At 38.2% G+C, this 20,327-nt stretch overlaps 1 protein-coding gene across 1 annotated transcript in view; it reads right to left on the bottom strand.

Annotated features, from left to right (window-relative positions):
• The window catches only part of LOC124805762 (synaptotagmin-11), a 717,920-nt gene that overhangs the window by 40,355 nt on the left and 657,238 nt on the right, over positions 1 to 20,327 (bottom strand). Inside the window, exons 6-7 of the mRNA XM_047266330.1 lie at positions 7,618 to 7,834; positions 1,766 to 1,921 (exon numbers count right to left, since the gene is read on the bottom strand). Coding sequence (XP_047122286.1) covers positions 1,766 to 1,921; positions 7,618 to 7,834 — 373 coding nt within the window. The remainder of the gene's footprint in view (positions 1 to 1,765; positions 1,922 to 7,617; positions 7,835 to 20,327) is intronic.

The following is a 20,327-nucleotide window of genomic DNA, read 5'->3' as shown; positions in this document are numbered from 1 at the left end:
CACTATGAATATATTAATTTTGAATGCTGACTGCAAAATATAGATTTTTTAGAACTATGTCATTTATGTGTTTAGATGTATATCAACTTTCCTAAATAAAGTATAATTAACAGCCATGTTAAACGAGGAAACATTATTTCCCACTGTAAGTGAGCAACAATGTATAGACATTTCTTGGCTAGATATGTAACATTATTTCTTAGTATTTTCCACTGTGCCCATAATAAATTATTTGTATTAATTGCACAATAAAATTTGTTATTTCGATACTATTAATGTGATTTTGAGTGATACTATGTCTACCCTTAAAACAATAAACTACTTAATATCAATACTAGTGTGAGAGCACATGAAAATAACTATACAATTGAGCAGCGAAAGTGGCGAACAAAATGCACCACTTGTTCAATAAAAAAGCACACGCCTGCCGGAAGGTTAATGAAACTAGTGGTAGGTATGGCAAATGGAAGACTTGGACTTGTTGGGAAGATTCTGAGAAGGTTGGACATATAAGAGTCTACTGTGATCTATTTGTAGAGTGCAGTCTGTTGTAGGAACTACCCAATTTAGCGAGACCTAAATTAGGGTGCCCAGATCAGGACTAGAATGTGGTACTTTCCTTGAAAACAAGTCCTCAGTCTGAACTACAACACCAGCCCACTCAGTTCCTATTTCTCACTAGTTTGTTCAGTCTTACTTTAATATGAAAATTTATAACATTCCACATCATTGGCTACTAAATAATGGTTTACACTGTTACCATTTGGAGAACTTCCCATGAGAAAGTCTTGTATTGGACTGTTGTATGCCTAGAATCTCTTACCAGTGGTTTCTGAATGATTCTGTGATTCGGATTATTACTAATTTATTTTAGTACCACGTTAAAGGCACTGATATCTACTTGTTGATTGACATGGTGTTTTTTAAATGTTTTTTTGCAAATTGAGCAGACTTCTCATTTGTTATCTCGCAACACTATCACAGACATCAGGCAGTCCATCATAAATCTGAGACTGTGTGTTCTACCAGGGGGCATTTTATACTAACACCAAAAGGAATCTGCACTTGAGAAGTCTTTAAAATTTGTCATCTACAATACTTTAGTTTTTGTCTCCTGAACATAAGTTATGCCCAGACATCTGTCTACTGATAACACATGCTCATCAAAACTTAAATGGAAACACTCAGAAATATAGAATGATACTTTGTTGAAAAACTTTGTCCAATCAGTAGCTTCATTAGTGAATGAACAGAAAATAAACACAATCATGTATAACCCTATACACCACATTTGTCAGAATTAAAATATAAATTAAGAGCAAAATCAACTGAAAATTCTTCAATCATGCAAATACAGAGTCAACGAAATGTCTTCATATAGTATGCAATACCGGATAAATAGTGTCTGAAATATGCTATTATTGGTTTTCTGTGTTGCACATACTGCAATAAAATTAAAGAGAATTGCACCAGATGCACTTCGCTTTTATTTATGAAGCATTGTCTATGGTTATTCTGCAAACTGAATACATATGTTTGTACATTTTTGGAATATTCAGCTGTTTATCAGTTCTTTGTTACGATGTACTGTATCTAGGTTCTAAGACAGATTTTACCATCTTCAGATCCATGTTATCCTGTAACATGTATAAAATGCACGTGTGATACTCTGAATTTTACTGTATGATCTAAAAAAATCTCCACCAACTGAAAATTGATGTGGCAAAGCTATGGTGGTGTTACATATTTGTCTCCCCTTACTTACCTTCAGACTCCTTGGATGAATATCTCGGCAAAGTGTCAGTTGTTGAGTCTCTGCTTGTACCAAGTCCACAGAATCCAGAGGACAGAACACTTCTCCAATAATGTCATCTCTTGAGTAGCGATCAAAACTCAGTACCACAAAGTGTAGTGTTATGCTCTAAAATATACAACAAATTATAAACCATATTATTCACTGGTTAGGTAAAACTGTGAAAGCACTGTAACTTTTATTGTGTGTTCTCATCAGTGTGAACTGAAAGGATGAAGAGCAAACAATGGAAATGCTACAAGCTGAGGCACTGACAGATACATAAACAAGACTGAAATAATTGCTACAATTTTGTACAATGTTCTACCTAGAAGCTAACAAAGTAACAACAAACATACACATTACTACAGCATTGCAGCTTTTTGTCTGCTCAACGTCCCCTATTGTCCCTTCTTGGCCATTATCATCCCATTTTCAGTTTCTAAACAAATTAAATCAATAGGCTTTTATGGTGATCTGCTATTTACAAATCTGTCTTGAATGCTCACTATAACTTTCACTTATCTGACTTTCTTATGCATGATCAATAATCATTACTTACAATTTTTCATTTGAATGTGCTGTATACTGTAGTCTGACCTGTTATTTCTTATGTCCATGCTGAACGCTGATACAAAATACTAACAGAATTACAAAGCACAAAAAGAAAATGTAGGACTTGCCTGATACAAAAGAGAACACTTGTGTGCCCTAGATTCAAAAAGTGGTTCAATCAGTAAGATCAATTGGTCTTTGTTTCTTGCTATGTGTAATAGTGATTATGAAATTTTGAGAACTATCCAAGACAATGGATTTAATAATTAAAAAAAACTGTCAGATGATAATTATGAGAATGAGCACCTCACTAAAACTGAAGCTTCATGGAATGGTTCTGTACATTAACATAAGATTTCTATAAATTAAGAAAAATTCATATAAACATCAACAAATAAAAGAAAAAGTAGAGCAACTGATTGAAAAGCTCAGTAACTTATTAACAGTACCACACTGCACATAATCACATGCAACCAGTAGTGCAAAACTATGCTTGCTTCATGCATACATATTTGACTGTACACTGAGTAGTACGGTGGTAAGTAGTGAGAGAATGGAAAAAAGTCTGAAATAGTCCTCTTCTTTCAGTGTTTTTGAGGTATCATTCATTGGACTCTTCAGAGTCTTTCTGTGCTGAAAGCAACATTGCAAGAGGCATGAAATTCACTTCCTGTAGAGTCATGGATATCATTATTAACATTAATTCCTCCATGTGCTGGATTACTCAAGTTACTATTATTTTGTGACTTTTCCTTTATTAGTAGAAGCTACTGTGCAAGGATAAAGTGAATGTACTTAGGCTGGAAGTCATAAACAAGAGATTTTATTTAGATCAAACAAACACTTATTTTCTGATGTGGGCCCCCTTAAAGCCAATGCACCTTCTCCAACACTTTTCAATGAGTAGATTACACTCCTGAAATGTGATTCTGGAAGACGCCCATTGATAGTTACTAGAATTTCTTCATTAAACTCAGAAGTATTCCAGGAATAAATTTCTTTAGAGTTTTCAGAAACACACCCATTTCAAGTCACTTAGTTTTTCCACTGCAAAACCACATTTCATTGATCTGATGAAACATATTCACCAGTTACTGTTTTATCTGTTGCAAGTTAATCCTTTTGTACTCCAGAAAAGGCCTGCATGTTTCACAGCAGATAAAACTGCCTTTGCCTGTTGACTTCCACTTGCTGAAAGTTCTGGTATGAAGCACTGGACCTACACATCATCCACAGTAGCATAATGGTGAAGAAAATCAATTAGACTGTTTTTAAAGTGATCAGAAAATTGATAAGAAATTTGGTATTGCTTTTTACATTTGGTCAACAGTCAATAAATGTGCACCCATCGGACTCACAACTATCTCACAGTCAGTTGTTATGCAGAATTTAAGCTAATGTACTCTTTCTTCTGGGGCCAATCCTGAGCTGGAGCATTTGAAAAGGGTACTGTTGATATCCTTTTCATTCATGTGAAATCTGGTTAATGCATCAGCTTAAATAATCCTGTTTACACTGGGATGTTGCATATTATTCTCCATTCCTTCCTTCTCCCATTGCACTTGTAGTGTCAGTTACTTGACACATCTTCAACATTATTTGTCCTGTAACAGATTGTTTATTTTCTTGGTGTTTTTCATCTGTTCTTATAATTTTCAGGCATTTGTTAATGTGAAGCTAAACTTTTTCACGATGCTCTAAGATTAGAGGTAGGATTTAATGCCTCATTTGGATGGCTAAGCAGATTCAAACAGTGTCTCAGGAGTTTTGAACTTATTGTGCAAGGAGAGTAGCTTAGCTCAAATGTTGCAGCAGTTGAGTCCTTCTGGCAAAAGTTCTAGAAATTTGTGGAAGGACAGAATTTCACACCAGACCAAATTTATAATGCAGACAAAAGTGGTTGCTTTAAAGAATGAAGTTTGTGCTCCTGGGTATAAGCTGTCTAAGGAGCGCATTACTGTTTTATGCACTGATGATTCTTCTGGTAACCACAAAGTGAAACTACAGTACTAGTGATTGGAAAATAAAAAAAAAAAAAGTCTGAGCATTCAAGGATACTGCAGCTAAGGATCTCCCTGTACATCAATACAACCAAAAAGGAGCATGGATGGATAGCAAAATTTTAAAAAAGTGTGTTCCACACACAATTTTTTGAAGATAAAGGATTGCCACAAAAAACTCAATAACACCCCTTCACATCATGATTACAGGATTCTTGGATTTGACGGTAATCTCAATGTGTTTGGTTTTACCTCCTAATGTAACTGTCATAATATAGCAAATGGACCAAGATGAAGTGCATTGGTAAAATGGTACTACTGTGCTGTTCTACTGAGGAATACTGGTTGATCAAGATGATCTTGGTGGCATTCCGGAAGAAGTTGACAATTCCAGATGCACTACATAGGATTTCTGATTCCTGGCAGGAAGTCAAGCCACATTCACTAGTTTGATCATGGAGGAAAATTCTTCCACATATAAAAGAAAGTGATTTTCAAGGTTTCAGTGACAAAGGAATAACAACTGCACAAATAATGAATCTGGCTATGGGTTTAAATGGTTTTGACACTATCAATGAGGAAACTTGAAAGAATAGCTGAAGACTAACACTTATGAACCTGGCTTCCTGTAAATGAGTGACGCTGAAATTGTGACTGCCGCTTCACAACAAAACAATGAAGAGAACAGAGAACATGAAAGTGGGGTTGAAGACAGTGACCTAGTCTATCACATACTACATTTAAATGTGTTTTATGCTCTCCTAGATTATATGGGCCAGAGAGTGTTTCAATACAGTGATACTGTTGCTGCAAGAAAAATTCAAAATTCCATGCAACAAAATGTCTACTCCCCTCAGAAGCCGACCAACATCACAAACTATTTTAAAAAATAAACATGCGTACAGTACCTACGTGCAGAACTTTGATAAACTTTCAAACAAAGAATACATGTTTGAAAATATTTTTATTATTCATGTTCTTCAATTATTTACGCATCTTCTGCCCCACATTACCTATGATAATCAGGAGTATACCATATTTAATTAAGCAATTAAGTATGGGCCAATGAAATATGTATTTAACCAGGTACAACATATTATATGTATGCAAGTCTGGATGATCTCTTATGTAGCTTGAAAGCTATCTATGGGCTAAAAATAAACAAAATCAGTTATAATTCTAAAGTCTCTAAATTCGTGGCTTCATCAGCAGTATCTGTTGCCATATTGGTAGAAATTCCTTCCAATTAGATGGATGGGACAACACCAGCATCTTAGTCTCTTTCCTTATTACTACTTTCAATTCCAGCTCATATTAAATCTTTCAAACTTTCTGCTACAAAATAATTCAGTAACATTGATCCTATGAAATATCCTTCACACATGCACATACTCCCCCCCCCCCCCCTTCCTCCCCCCTCCCACTTCCCTACTCCCCAGTCTTCTACAGTTATTTCTTTATTCTGCTGTGTGGTAGGCACTTCAAAGTTTTCAATACAAGATTTTTAAATTTTTCGTGGTTACATATTTGGTATCATATTACAGCTAAGTTTGAGTGCATTCAGGTCCCAGCACTAGGGAAGAATTTATAGAACAGAAAACCCATTGACCCATTGTTTCCTAAAATCTTTCTGTCATGTACACTGTTTGAGGTTTATTTGCCATTATAGTTTCAGACAGTTATTGCTTGAGAATGTGTTCTGTCAATGACATATGACATGACAGTGTTTTCTTTTTGGAAAGCAAAGCAAAGCTCTTAACTTTATTTTCTTGAACTGTGTTATTTTGAGTACTGTGAAGTAAATCAGTGCACCTTAATGGGATATTTGAGACATGTCATTCTTGCAGTCAGTAAAATTAATTTTTAGTGTTCATCTCCTTCTGGAATCATCTCATTATGGACTAGTAAGCTCTGAAATTGTGTCACTAATGGTGATTTCTATGGAGATGTTTTCTTTCTGCTCATATAATGAACAAAATATACTAGACATTCTGCAGTTCATTTGAATAACAATTTCACTACAGATTACAGCTCGAATAAAATAATTTTGTGATTCACAGAGTTGCAGTGCTGAGAGAAAATGTTGCCAGAGAGCAGCCAGCTATACTTGACATAACTATAGCTATAAAGGGTCTCACACATATTCATATCAATTGACTGACAGACAAACAAATTGTATGTTTTGAGTGACCAGTAGACCAATTTTATCTGGACATTCACCAGGGCCTAATCACCCAATAACATGTTTTCCCCACCCCATCATGCTGTGTTTTACATTTTCATGCTAACCACCAAACAGAAGTTCAGCTACTGTCAGTTCTTATGGGGGAAAACAGTATTCTTATATGGCTAATGTGACAGAGTGGACGCTGGTGAAATATTGATGACAGAGTTCTCGTGGAAGTTTAAGAATTACATGTGATGAGTGTACCAATAGCAATCCAAAAAAATGGGGTGCTTGCTTCATTGACAGAAGCTGCAGATACAAGGGCACTGAATTTGGGGTCTTCATAAGTTCTGCCAGTAGCTAGAAATGCAAACGTAGCTAAAAGTTTATTCTCTCAGTTTCCTTCATCTCTTTATTTAAATGCAAACGTAGCTAAAAGTTTATTCTCTCAGTTTCCTTCATCTCTTTATTTATTTACATCAAATGTTTCTTGATGAGGTTTAGTAGCTCAGAAAAGCATTTCTCATCCAATCATTAATAATTTTGGAAACTGTCAGACTCCCAGCTTCTTCAGTAATAAAGTGTGAGTGAATTTCATCCTTTGAAGAAGCCATTTCTCTCAGCTTTTGCTTGGCTTGTCAATTCTCAAACAGGTGAGGCAAAACTCCAATTTTGTGACTTTTCAGTACTAAGTGGCGCCTTGAAGGACACAATCTCATAACATAAACACCATGCAGCCCGCGACATGAACAAGATGGTGCTTCAATTGTTGCATACATTGGTTGGACAATTTGGAGGCTGCTATCAACTCATAAATTGGAGTGGGTGCAGGGCAATTAAACATGCAACACAATAAGAATGTGGCCAACACAACAAAAACAGAATTTCATTTTCGTCACTACTATGCCAGCCAAGAACTTTTCATCTTTCCCTTACTAAATAAATTATTTCATGCAGCATAAATGTCAGTGTATATAACATGAGAAGAGGCAACAGAGACAGATACAGAGAGAGATAGAGATATATAGAGATAGATAGATAGATAGATAGAGAGAGAGAGAGAGAGAGAGAGAGAGAGAGAGAGAGAGAGAGAGAATGCACACCTGGAGTTCATTGTAGGTGACACGGTAGAAGGTGAAGTCCTCGTCATAGACAGGGTCACGTGTCTTGCGCAGCACACGCGTTTTGACCTTGTGCAGCTTGTCTGGCAGCAGCTGCAGTTTCACATAGGGGTCACTGCTGCCCACACTGGTGTCCTTGGCTGGCAGGTTGCGGCAGCGCACCACCGTCACAATAAGCGCACTCTTGTCACGCTTGTACCTGTCACCAGCACGTGTTTATTAGGTTTAAGCTTGTGGCTGCACTCAAAATACAACTATGAGGGTGGTCATAAACATTTAATTAACATCTCAAAAAATAAATATGTATAATTAATTTTTTGTTTGTGTACAGGTATATTTCGGCAGCTGTGATACCCATTTAAATCCCCATGCCACAAGACTGTAACATGACATTAGATGAGTGAAAACAAAATGACACAGCCTGCTGGTTACCCACTTTTTTTACAGAGCTCCATGCAGTAATTTTATTTTTAGTGGAAATGACACTGTAAAAATCTATGCTGAGCTGAAAGTGTGGAAACAATGCACCATTATACAACACTGTGTTTAATTGGTACAGACACTTTCATTGTGGATAAACAAGTCTGAATGATGTAGAATGATATGGCAGACAGTCATTCTATGAGGAACTGGGAACTGAAAGAGAAATGGAAGCCCTGGCACTTTAAGACAAGTGTATCACAATAAAGACAATAATGGAAAAAGTGAAAACCAGTCATAGATCAGTTTTTAGCATATTACACAACATGTTCAACATAACAAAGATAGCCACCTGCTGTGTTCTGTGACCACTCACATGCATTGATAATGACTGCCAAATAGAGATAATAGGCGAAAATTTTGCAGCTGTGTCAGTCCAATCCAGATGTCATGTTTACCTGTTTAATTACTACAGAGAAGTACTGAGAGCATCATTATGAGTCCAAGACAAAGGAGAAAATGAAGAAGTGGAAACGTGTATTCATCGCCACTGAAACAGACGGAGATCCAATCATCATTGGACAAGATAATGCTGAATGGTTGGTTGGTTTGAGGTTAGGGAAATAAACAGTGAGGTTGTCAGTCCCTCAGTTATGAGAGAGTTAGTGATGACAGCTACGAATTGATTGAGTTATCAAAATATGAAGGAGTGGTAAAATCAAATAATTGAAAGCAATATTGATGTCAGAGCTGAGAAATAATTTGAAAGAGAAGTAAAAATGTGTGGAACAGGCCGGTACAGAGGTAAGAGAGCAGACGAGCACTCGACAGGGCTCATTTGTAATGAGGGAAACCCCCACCTGTGTCTATCTCCCTGCCAACCTGTTTAAGGGGAAAAGACAGTTACAAAGTAAAGAATGCTTTCTAACCAGGAGTTTTGGAGTAGTAAAAGTGAGAAAGCTGAAAAGGTAATGGATATTGGTTGGACTAACGATAATAAAATAATTTAGTAGGTGGGTGGCATGAGGCAAGTGTCTCACAAGGCTCTGTGTGTGGTAGGGGCCATCCCTACTGCAATGATCACATCCCCAATCTGCTATAATCAAAGTGTAGGGCTAACTACTTCTAGAAGCTACTAAAACAGAATAAAAGAGGGATGATCAAGGCAGCTGGTAAAGGAGGTAGGGTCAAGGATCCCTCAGACTCAGCATGTGGTGGGAGTGCCCCATCATCCTGCTTGCATGCTGAAAGTAGTATCAGTGGAATCTGAGAATAAAAGCCACTTTCATGGAGAAAATGAAGAATAAGTTTAAGTGTCCATGAGTCATCTGCCAGTATTAGAGGTAAGAATACCAGAAGATCATGCCTAGCTTGGAGAGCTAGATGTGAGCTAATGTGTGTGTAAGGTTTCATAGTCAAAATATGAGAACAGCTCACTACACAAGATAAAATTATAGGTTAATCTGGTATGACCAATCCAGGGCAACATATGATGGAGGATTGATTCTTTCTGGGAGGACTGCAAGGACGTGAGCCATACAGCAGTAGTCTCCTTGATAGTGCAGAATGTCGTAGATGGGGCATGTTGTTCCATATCTTAGTGAGGAGTGGTCTTATTTGCACCCATAAATCCAAACTTGTGATCATCAAAAAGAACATTAGGTGACTAATCACTTTTCTAGCTACTAGCCACTTCATTCCCTGCGATACCCACATGGCTTGGGACCCAGAAAAAAACTGAGCAGGGCCACATCACACACAGGAGATATCACCAGGTGACAAGAGTAACATCGATCAACAGTTTGAAGACTGCTCATTGAGTAACAAAAAATTAAAATGTGGTTGAGAAAGATGAGCAGTAAATTTTATTATAACTGCAAGTAATATGTGATCAGAGAGAACAACTTTAAATTAAACACCATTATTTGTCTATATTTAATACGGGTGGTGCATGAACAGTTAACACATTTAATATTGCCACAAAACTTTTATTTCTGAAATGAAAATTTTCAAATTTTACACACAGGTAGTATGGTCCATGTAAGTGCATTTCACTTCATCGCATGTTAAATATGTGTTCCTTCATAGTGACAACTTCATGAAGGTGAATACACATATTCCTTACACCTTTGCAGCCCAAGTCTTCATTTATCTCACTGCACAATTGCATTAGCTGTGCATGCATTTCCATAATATCCTGTGGTCTCAGTAAAAGTTTCTCTTTCAAATACCCCACAAAAAATCACTTGGATTTAAGTATGGGATGAAGGAGGCCAAAAAAATCTCCCATGATGGCATTGCAGGTAATGTCATGACATCATATGATTGGTGAATATTTCCTTCAGAAAGCCAGTACAGCGTTATCTGTACGAGGTGTTGCACCATCTTGCATAAACCACTGTGTGTTCATGGCTCCATAAACTTTCCCAATGTAGTAATTGGGGTCTCCAGCCAGAACATGATATTTTGGTGATGCACCTGGCCGCCACAATCAGGTGAGTAAGCCATCACACTAACTGACTGGAACTGAAATCAAACCACAGCAGCAGCTCCTTTATACACCACCTTTAGGTCCATGGTGTGTGCACAAACATAATGGCTCTCTAGAGCAAAGCACAACAGCACACCAGTGGTGAAAACTCATGGAAATGATAAATTGATATCAAACACTGTTGACACCTTCTGTTGACACCCCTTGGTGACTGAAACAAAGATTGTTTTTTAATGTCAAACTAAACAGTGTTCCAACTCTTACTTAAAGGATATCCCTTATATCTGTTTTGAATATTGTAAGATAGTCAGTTTTCAATAGCTTCTTTCACTACACAGTCCCAATAACGCAACACAGGGGCAACCACTGGTGTTTCATCATAAAACATTTTATGTCTTTCAGTAAGACAATGTTCTGCAACTGCAGATTTTTCTGGCTGACAGAAACATGTGGCAATGATGCTCTACACATCAATCCTGGACCATACAAATTGTTTGTCCTATACAGGTTTTCCACAATGCAGGAAATTTTGTAGACACCAGGCTTCCTCAAACCCAAATCATCCTTCACTGAGCCCAGCAGTGCTCCGGTCTTAGCTGGAAGACAGAATACATTTTTCATAACAAAATCTCTTCAAAATTCTTCCTATTTTCGAAGATATACTTTCCCTGAAAGGTATGAATGTCGCCAATTTGCCTGGATCTTCTGTTGGTTCCCACGAAGGTCCAATCTGTAGAGCACAATGGATCTGATTGTGGTATAACCATTCTGCTTGAACATGCTTTTAGAAGATCCAGTTCTTGTGTTAAATTATCTGCATCTGAGATGGCACATGCTTATTTTACCAATCTGCATAGGGCCCTTTTGCATTGATACAATGGATAACAACTTGATGCATGAAGATATCGGTCCATATGTGTGGGTTTTCAATAAACACTGTGTCCTAATGTCTCGTCATTCCTCCTGTAGACCAAGACATCTGAAAACGGAAGTTTCCCATCCTTTTCATCCTGATCTGGACCATTTCTTACATCATTTTAACTGTCTGCATCCCAATATTAAGTCTTGATGGAAGTTTAAAAGGATGGAACACTTTCATTTTTAAATGTCTTAGTCTGCAGGAGGGATGATGGGGCATTAGGACAGAGTGTTTATTGTAATCCCATGAATATAGAGTGATACTTGATACATCAAGTTGTCATCCATTGTACCAACATGAAGGGGTCTTAAGTACATTGGTGAAAAGAGCATATACTATCTGAGATGCAGATAATTTGACACAAGAACTGGATCATCTAAAAGCAGTGTTCAAGCAGAATGGTTATACAGACAATTAGATCTGTCATGTTGTACAGACTGGACCTTTGCAGAAACCAACAGAAGATACAAGAAAATCAGTGGTGTTCCTACCTTTTGCAGGAAACATATCTTCAAAAATAGGAAGAATTTTAAAGATATATGATATTAAATGTGTATTCCATCTGCTATCTAAGACTAAGCGCTGCCAACTGACTGTTCAAAGAGTTCACTGGGGAAGCTGATCTGTTGGGTGGGGACAAGGAAGTGGCAGAATCACTGGAAAGTGGTCACAGTCACAAAGATTGTCATGTAGCAAAGCCACGAGACTGGGGAAAGATATCGTAAGATCGTTAACCAAAGAGGTACCGTGGGCAGCTGTGGAGTAGGGAGTAATACCATCATTGAAGAGATACATATCAGCATCAGAAAGAAGCTGGTCAATCAGAAGGATGTTACCAGATGACATCATATTTCCCCACAAGGGGTGGTGCCCATTGAAATGCCCAAGAAGGAGAAAAAGGGTGGAGCTTGGGAGTTGTTGGATTAAGGTGGTCATCTCAAGATATCTAACTATTCCTACCTGGGGGTAAATAATCATGTCAAATGGTGATCGCTGAGGTTGTCAGCACTCACACTACCATTACTTCTGATGTGGTATGGAAGGGAATATGCTTACTGATGACATCTGTGTGAACTAACATACAGTAGGGTTTTGAAAGAGTTGAATAGTCTCAGTGAAATGTGTTTCTTGGAGAGCATGATAGATCACAGGACTGGAGAAAATTAGTTGTAGTTCTGGCTAGTGACAGACATGTATTGCGGTACCACTGAATTGTGACGTTCATAATATCCTGGTTAGGCATGAAGAGGCCAAGAATTACTGTGTTGCCCCTTTATGGGGTTGGAACAACATCAACAAAAATTGGTTCAAACACTGACAGCATGACAAGATCTGGCACCTCTGGGGTCACTGGAGAAGCCTTTTCCTGAAATTTATTCTTTTTCCCTTTCACTACTTTTAGCAGTCGAGAATCTTGTGAGGTCTTACCCACTGTGAGCGGAGGAACTGAAGAAGAGCAGGAAGCCCTGAGACCTACAGTCCATGGCTCCTTATGCAACTGACTGGTGTCACATTGCTTGTCTGTGGACTTCTGGGAAGAGGGTTCTCAAAATGGTGTCCTGTCAGCATTAGGTGGCAGAGGAGGATGGCGCTCCTCTGGCTGGGCATGGAGAGTCAAAGTTTCTGCAGATGGTGTTGTAGGATTCAAGAGATGGGCCATGGTCTGATTTACTTGCATGATTACTGGAGACAACCTCGAGTGAGTAAATAGTAAATCATATACTGATGCCAACCAGGCCACAGTAATGTAAAATGTCAATATCATTGAGACAGGATAAAAACAATCATATCTTTCCTGAACCTCAAGTATGAGAGGTGATTGGAGAACTTCAGCTTGTGGATTTTACACTCATTAATGGAGGTAGCACACTTCAGGGATCAGGGTGGTGGTCATTTCTACAGTTTACACTGACAAGTGGTACCACACATAGTAAGTTTCCATGCCGTGGACAGCCATAGTCTCCACAAATGAGATCATATATTCACTGGGAAAACATAAGCCCACATCACAATGGTAAACCATTATTTTGACGTACTCTGAAAGTGAATTCCCCACAGTACCAGCCTTGTTTTCTGGGTAGCAACAGTGTACAAAATGGATCCCATGCATCTTCGAGTGCTTGCGTAGTTAGCCATCCATTTGCATCATTAATTTGCAGTGAAAAATTATACCCTGTATCATGTTTAGACTTTTATAGGGTGTTACAGTAACAGGTATATCCCAAAGTCTTTTATGAAAGAATAATGCCTGGGACTGGTTAAGATTTGCTCTCTTCATTTGGATGGAATGACCTTGTAATTTACAAGAAAAGATATTTCACCAAATACATTTTCACTACTCTCCACAAAGAAAATTGGCGTCATTTTTATGAGTCATCAGTCATCTGACTGGTACGATGTGGCTGGCCGTGAATTATTTTCCTGCGGTAAACTCTGCATCTTAGAACAGCACTTGCAACCTGCTTCTTCAATTATTTGTTGGACATATTTAAATCTCTGTCTTCATCTACAGTTTTTATTCTCTACTGGTCACTCTATTACCATGGAGGTTATTCCATGATGCATCAACACATCAGGGAACAATAATAATAATAATAGTAGTAGTAATAATAATAATAATAATAATAATAATAATAATAATACAATAATAATACAAGCATAATAATAATTCCCGTGGAGACCCGGGAAAAGAATAGGCCTCCGGTATGTTCTGCCAGTCGTAAAAGGCGACGAAAAGAACAAACCTCTAATAGGGCTAACCCCCCTTTTAGTGTGATTAGTTGGTTCAGGACAGAACTAAAGAAGCCTCGGACAAGCGCCGTCATGGTCGGGGATGACGCTTGAACCCTATGCCCGCCCACAATGGTAACAACACTGCTAGCCAACTGGAAAATGATTCAAATCCAAATAGAGGTGTTTTGCCGGATATGCTTCCTGCAACCACCCTAGAAGGAAAACAAAGACAGAGGATGAGATGGTCAGATGAAGTTAATCGACACCTCATGTTCTGTTATTACCAAGCAACAAACCTAGGAACCAACACAACTGGATACAGATCACAAGTATACACAACATTTACGAGGGCAGTTCAATAAGTAATGCAACACATTTTTTTCTGAAACAGGGGTTGTTTTATTCAACATTGAAATACACCAGGTTATTCCCCAATCTTTTAGCTACACAACACTATTTTTCAACGTAATCTCCATTCAATGCTACGGCCTTACGCCACCTTGAAATGAGGGCCTGTATGCCTGCACGGTACCATTCCACTGGTCGATGTCGGAGCCAACGTCGTACTGCATCAATAACTTCTTCATCATCCGCGTAGTGCCTCCCATGGATTGCGTCCTTCATTGGGCCAAACATATGGAAATCTGACGGTGCGAGATCGGGGCTGTAGGGTGCATGAGGAAGAACAGTCCACTGAAGTTTTGTGAGCTCCTCTCGGGTGCGAAGACTTGTGTGAGGTCTTGCGTTGTCATGAAGAAGGAGAAGTTCGTTCAGATTTTTGTGCCTACGAACACGCTGAAGTTGTTTCTTCAATTTCTGAAGAGTAGCACAATACACTTCAGAGTTGATCGTTTGACCATGGGGAAGGACATCGAACAGAATAACCCCTTCAGTGTCCCAGAAGACTGTAACCATGACTTTACCGGCTGAGGGTATGGCTTTAAACTTTTTCTTGGTAGGGGAGTGGGTGTGGCGCCACTCCATTGATTGCCGTTTTGTTTCAGGTTCGAAGTGATGAACCCATGTTTCATCGCCTGTAACAATCTTTGACAAGAAATTGTCACCCTCAGCCACATGACGAGCAAGCAATTCCGCACAGATGGTTCTCCTTTGCTCTTTATGGTGTTCGGTTAGACAACGAGGGACCCAGTGGGAACAAACCTTTGAATATCCCAACTGGTGAACAATTGTGACAGCACTACCAACAGAGATGTCAAGTTGAGCACTGAGTTGTTTGATGGTGATCCGTCGATCATCTCGAACGAGTGTGTTCGCACGCTCCGCCATTGCAGGAGTCACAGCTGTGCACGGCCGGCCCGCACGTGGGAGATCAGACAGTCTTGCTTGACCTTGCGGTGATGATGACACACGCTTTGCCCAACAACTCACCGTGCTTTTGTCCACTGCCAGATCACCGTAGACATTCTGCAAGCGCCTATGAATATCTGAGATGCCCTGGTTTTCCGCCAAAAGAAACTCGATCACTGCCCGTTGTTTGCAACGCACATCCGTTACAGACACCATTTTAACACCTCCGTACAGCGCTGTCACCTGTCGGAAGTCAATGAAACTATACGAGACGAAGCGGGAATGTTTGAAAATATTCCACAAGAAATTTCCGGTTTTTTCAACCAAAATTGGCCGAGAAAAAAAATGTGTTGCATTACTTATTCAACTGCCCTCATATTACCAGATACCCAGACTTAAAATTTTTAACAGAACAACGACTAGCTGATCAGATCCGTGTAGTAATCAAAAATAACAGGATACCCCAGTCAGAATTAGAAAACATCAAACAACAAGTACAACAAATACTGAACAAAATAATGTGCAATCAGAAGAAGAAGAAAATAAAGTAATGTACTCAAACATCCCAGAGCAAACAAACAAAGAACAACACGCATTAATTAAACAGTCAGAGGAAAACGAAATCTTAAGACAGCCACCAGAACAAGCACAAATAGAACACGAAGTGACACACATGTTAGATATAGAAGAAAAATTTCAGCTGACATATACAGAATACAAAGACACAAATACAGACTTTAGACCATTCTTGCATAGACCGTCAAATAACCCACAAGTCGAAACAACAATAAAAACTATCAACACAATCATACACAACAAAATAAATGAAAACACAACTATGGAAGAGTTACAACTACTGGTTTATATAGGAGCACTCACTACACTAAATATACACACTAGGCAGAGACCAGAACCAACCAACACACAGAAGAAACCCACAAAACCAGCATGGCAACACAGGCTACAGATCGGAATAGAAAAACTGACAAAAGACATCGGACAGCTAACACAATTTATAAGAAATGAAATGTCAGAAAAAAAAAAACGAAAAAAGTTAGGTAAAATCTCACAACAAGAAGTGATAGAGCAATTAGATGAAAAGAAGCAGAAATTACAAGCATTGGCCAAACGACTTAGAAGATACAAAAAAAGTGAAAATAGAAGGAAACAAAACCAAACATTCAACACAAACCAAAAGAAATTTTACCAGACAATAGATAACACACACATTAAAATAGACAATCCACCAAACATAACAGACATGGAACACTTCTGGAGCAACATATGGTCAAACCCGGTACAACATAACAGGCATGCACGGTGGATACAAGCAGAAACAGATACGTACAAGATGATACCACAAATGCCTGAAGTGATAATTTTGCAACATGAAGTCACCCAAGCAATTAATTCTACTCACAATTGGAAAGCCCCTTGAAAAGATAAAATAGTAAATTTCTGGCTAAAGAAATTCACCTCAACACATTCACATCTAACTAAATTATTTAACATATTTAAAAAACAAAGATGATGTGACTTACCATACGAAAGCGCTGGCAGGTCGATAGAAACACAAACAAACACATACATACACACAGAATTCTAGCTTTCGCAACCAATGGTTGCTTCGTCAGGAAAGAGGGAAGGAGAGTGAAAGACGAAAGGATGTGGGTTTTAAGGGAGAGGGTAATGAGTCATTCCAATCCCGGGAGCGGAAAGACTTACCTTAGGGGGAAAAAAGGACAGATATACACTCGCGCACACACACATATCCATCCGCACATACATGATGTGGGTTTTAAGGGAGAGGGTAATGAGTCATTCCAATCCCGGGAGCGGATGGATATGTGTGTGTGCGCGCGAGTGTATACCTGTCCTTTTTTCCCCCTAAGGTAAGTCTTTCCGCTCCCGGGATTGGAATGACTCCTTACCTCTCCCTTAAAACCCACATCCTTTCGTCTTTCCCTCTCCTTCCCTCTTTCCTGATGAAGCAACCATTGGTTGCGAGAGCTAGAATTCTGTGTGTATGTATGTGTTTGTTTGTGTTTCTATCGACCTGCCAGTGCTTTCGTATGGTAAGTCACATCATCTTTGTTTTTTAAATATATTTTTCCAAATATATTTTTCCCGCGTGGAATGTTTCCCTCTATTATATTTAAATTATTTAACAGTTACATTGCAGACCCATACACATTCCCTGATACACTTACACATGGAATAACTTATCTGAAACCTAAAGATCAAGCAGACACAGCAAACCCAGCTAAATATCGCCCCATAACATGCCTACCAACAATATACAAAATATTAACTTCAGCCATTACACAGAAATTAATGACACATACAACACAGAACAAAATTATAAATGAAGAACAAAAAGACTGTTGCAAAGGAGCACGAGGATGTAAAGAACAACTGATAATAGATGCAGAGGTGACATATCAAGCTAAAACTAAACAAAGGTCACTACACTATGCATACATTGATTACCAGAAAGCTTTTGATAGTGTACCCCACTCATGGTTACTACACATATTGGAAATATACAAAGTAGATCCTAAATTGATACAGTTCCTAAACATAGTAATGAAAAATTGGAAAACCACACTTAATATCCAAACAAATTCAAATAATATCACATCACAGCCAATACAGATTAAGCGTGGAATATACCAAGGAGACTCATTATGTCCTTTCTGGTTCTGCCTTGCTCTGAACCCACTATCCAACATGCTAAATAATACAAATTATGGATACAATATTACTGGAACATACCCACACAAAATCACATATCTGCTATACATGGATGATCTAAAACTACTGGCAGCAACAAATCAACAACTCAACCAATTACTAAAGATAACAGAAGTATTCAACAATGATATAAATATGGCTTTTGGAACAGACAAATGTAAGAAAAATAGCATAGTCAAGGGAAAACACACTAAACAAGAAGATTACATATTGGATAACCACAGCGACTGCATAGAAGCAATGGAAAAAACAGATGCCTGTAAATATCTAGGATACAGACAAAATATAGGAATAGATAATACAAATATTAAAGAAGAACTAAAAGAAAAATGTAGACAAAGACTAACAAAAATACTGAAAACAAAATTGACAGCAAGAAACAAGACAAAAGGTATAAATACTTATGCTATACCAATATTGACCTACTCATTTGGAGTACTGAAATGGAGTAACACAGACCTAGAAGCACTCAATACACTTACACGATCACAATGCCACAAATATAGAATACATCACATACATTCAGCAACTGAAAGATTCACATTAAGCAGAAAGGAAGGAGGAAGGGGATTTATCAACATAAAAAACCTACATTATGGACAGGTAGACAATTTAAGAAAATTCTTTATAGAACAAGCAGAAACTAGCAAAATACACGAAGCAATCACTCATATAAATACATCGGCTACACCACTGCAATTTCATAACCACTTCTGCAACTCTTTAGATCACATAACATCAACAGATACGAAGAAAGTAAATTGGAAAAAGAAAACACTACATGGCAAGCACCCGTATCATCTAACACAGCCACACATCAATCAAGATGCATCCAACACATGGCTAAGAAAAGGCAATATATACAGTGAGACGGAAGGATTCATGATTGCAATGCAGGATCAAACAATAAACGCCAGATATTACAGCAAGCATATTATTAAAGATCCCAATACCACAACAGATAAATGCAGACTTTGCAAACAACAAATAGAAACAGTAAATCACATCACAAGTGGATGTACAATACTAGCAAATACAGAATACCTCAGAAGACATGACAATGTAGCAAAAATAATACATCAACAGCTTGCCTTACAACATAAACTTATAAAACAACATGTTCCCACATACAAGTGTGCACCACAAAATGTACTGGAGAACGATGAATACAAATTATACTGGAACAGAACCATTATAACAGATAAAACAACACCACATAACAAACCTGACATCATACTCACCAATAAAAAGAAGAAATTAACATAACTAATCGAAATATCCATACCCAATACAACAAATATACAAAAGAAAACAGGAGAAAAAATTGAAAAATACATCCAACTGGCTGAGGAAGTCAAGGACCTGTGGCATCAGGATAAAGTTGACATTATACCAATTATACTATCAACTACAGGAGTCATACCACACAATATCCACCAGTTCATCAATGCAGTACAGCTACATCCAAACTTACATATACAACTACAGAAATCTGTAATTATTGACACTTGTTCAATTACCCGAAAGTTCCTAAATGCAATGTAACATATACCGTACAGTTAAAAGGAAATCACGCTTGATCAAGGTCCGCGTCACCTTCCATTTTTAACCAGACATAACGTCTGAGACAAGAAAGAAATAATAATAATAATAACATTGGCTTAGTAAAGAGAAAGGACCCTTCATGTTTACAACAAGTGCAAACCAGGGACTGAGGGGAGGAAGTTTTTGCAGGCCACTTGATTTTGCTTTGCTCTCATGATGTGGCCAAGCAGGCAAAGTTTCTAGCATTGTAGTGATCTGCAGTGAAGAGTTCTGGTCTGTCTGAAGAGACTACCAGAGCTTCAGACCCACCAACTGATAACTTTGATCAGTTTCTGACACCAAATATCTGCCTACAGCAGATCGAAGGTTACTTGGCATGATGGACAGTGCCTAAAGTTCCAGAATCCCCAAGAAAACTGGCACCTACTCCCGGGCACATGCATGGAGGTGACAGATGGGGCATCAATAGTGTGAGCCCAGCATGGTCAGGGAACTGCCACTACAGAGGTACCTGATGATTTT

Source organism: Schistocerca piceifrons, chromosome 7 (genome assembly GCF_021461385.2).
Source record: "Schistocerca piceifrons isolate TAMUIC-IGC-003096 chromosome 7, iqSchPice1.1, whole genome shotgun sequence".
NCBI classification, from domain to species: Eukaryota; Metazoa; Arthropoda; class Insecta; order Orthoptera; family Acrididae; genus Schistocerca; species Schistocerca piceifrons.
This window is presented reverse-complemented; position numbering and strand designations above follow the sequence as displayed.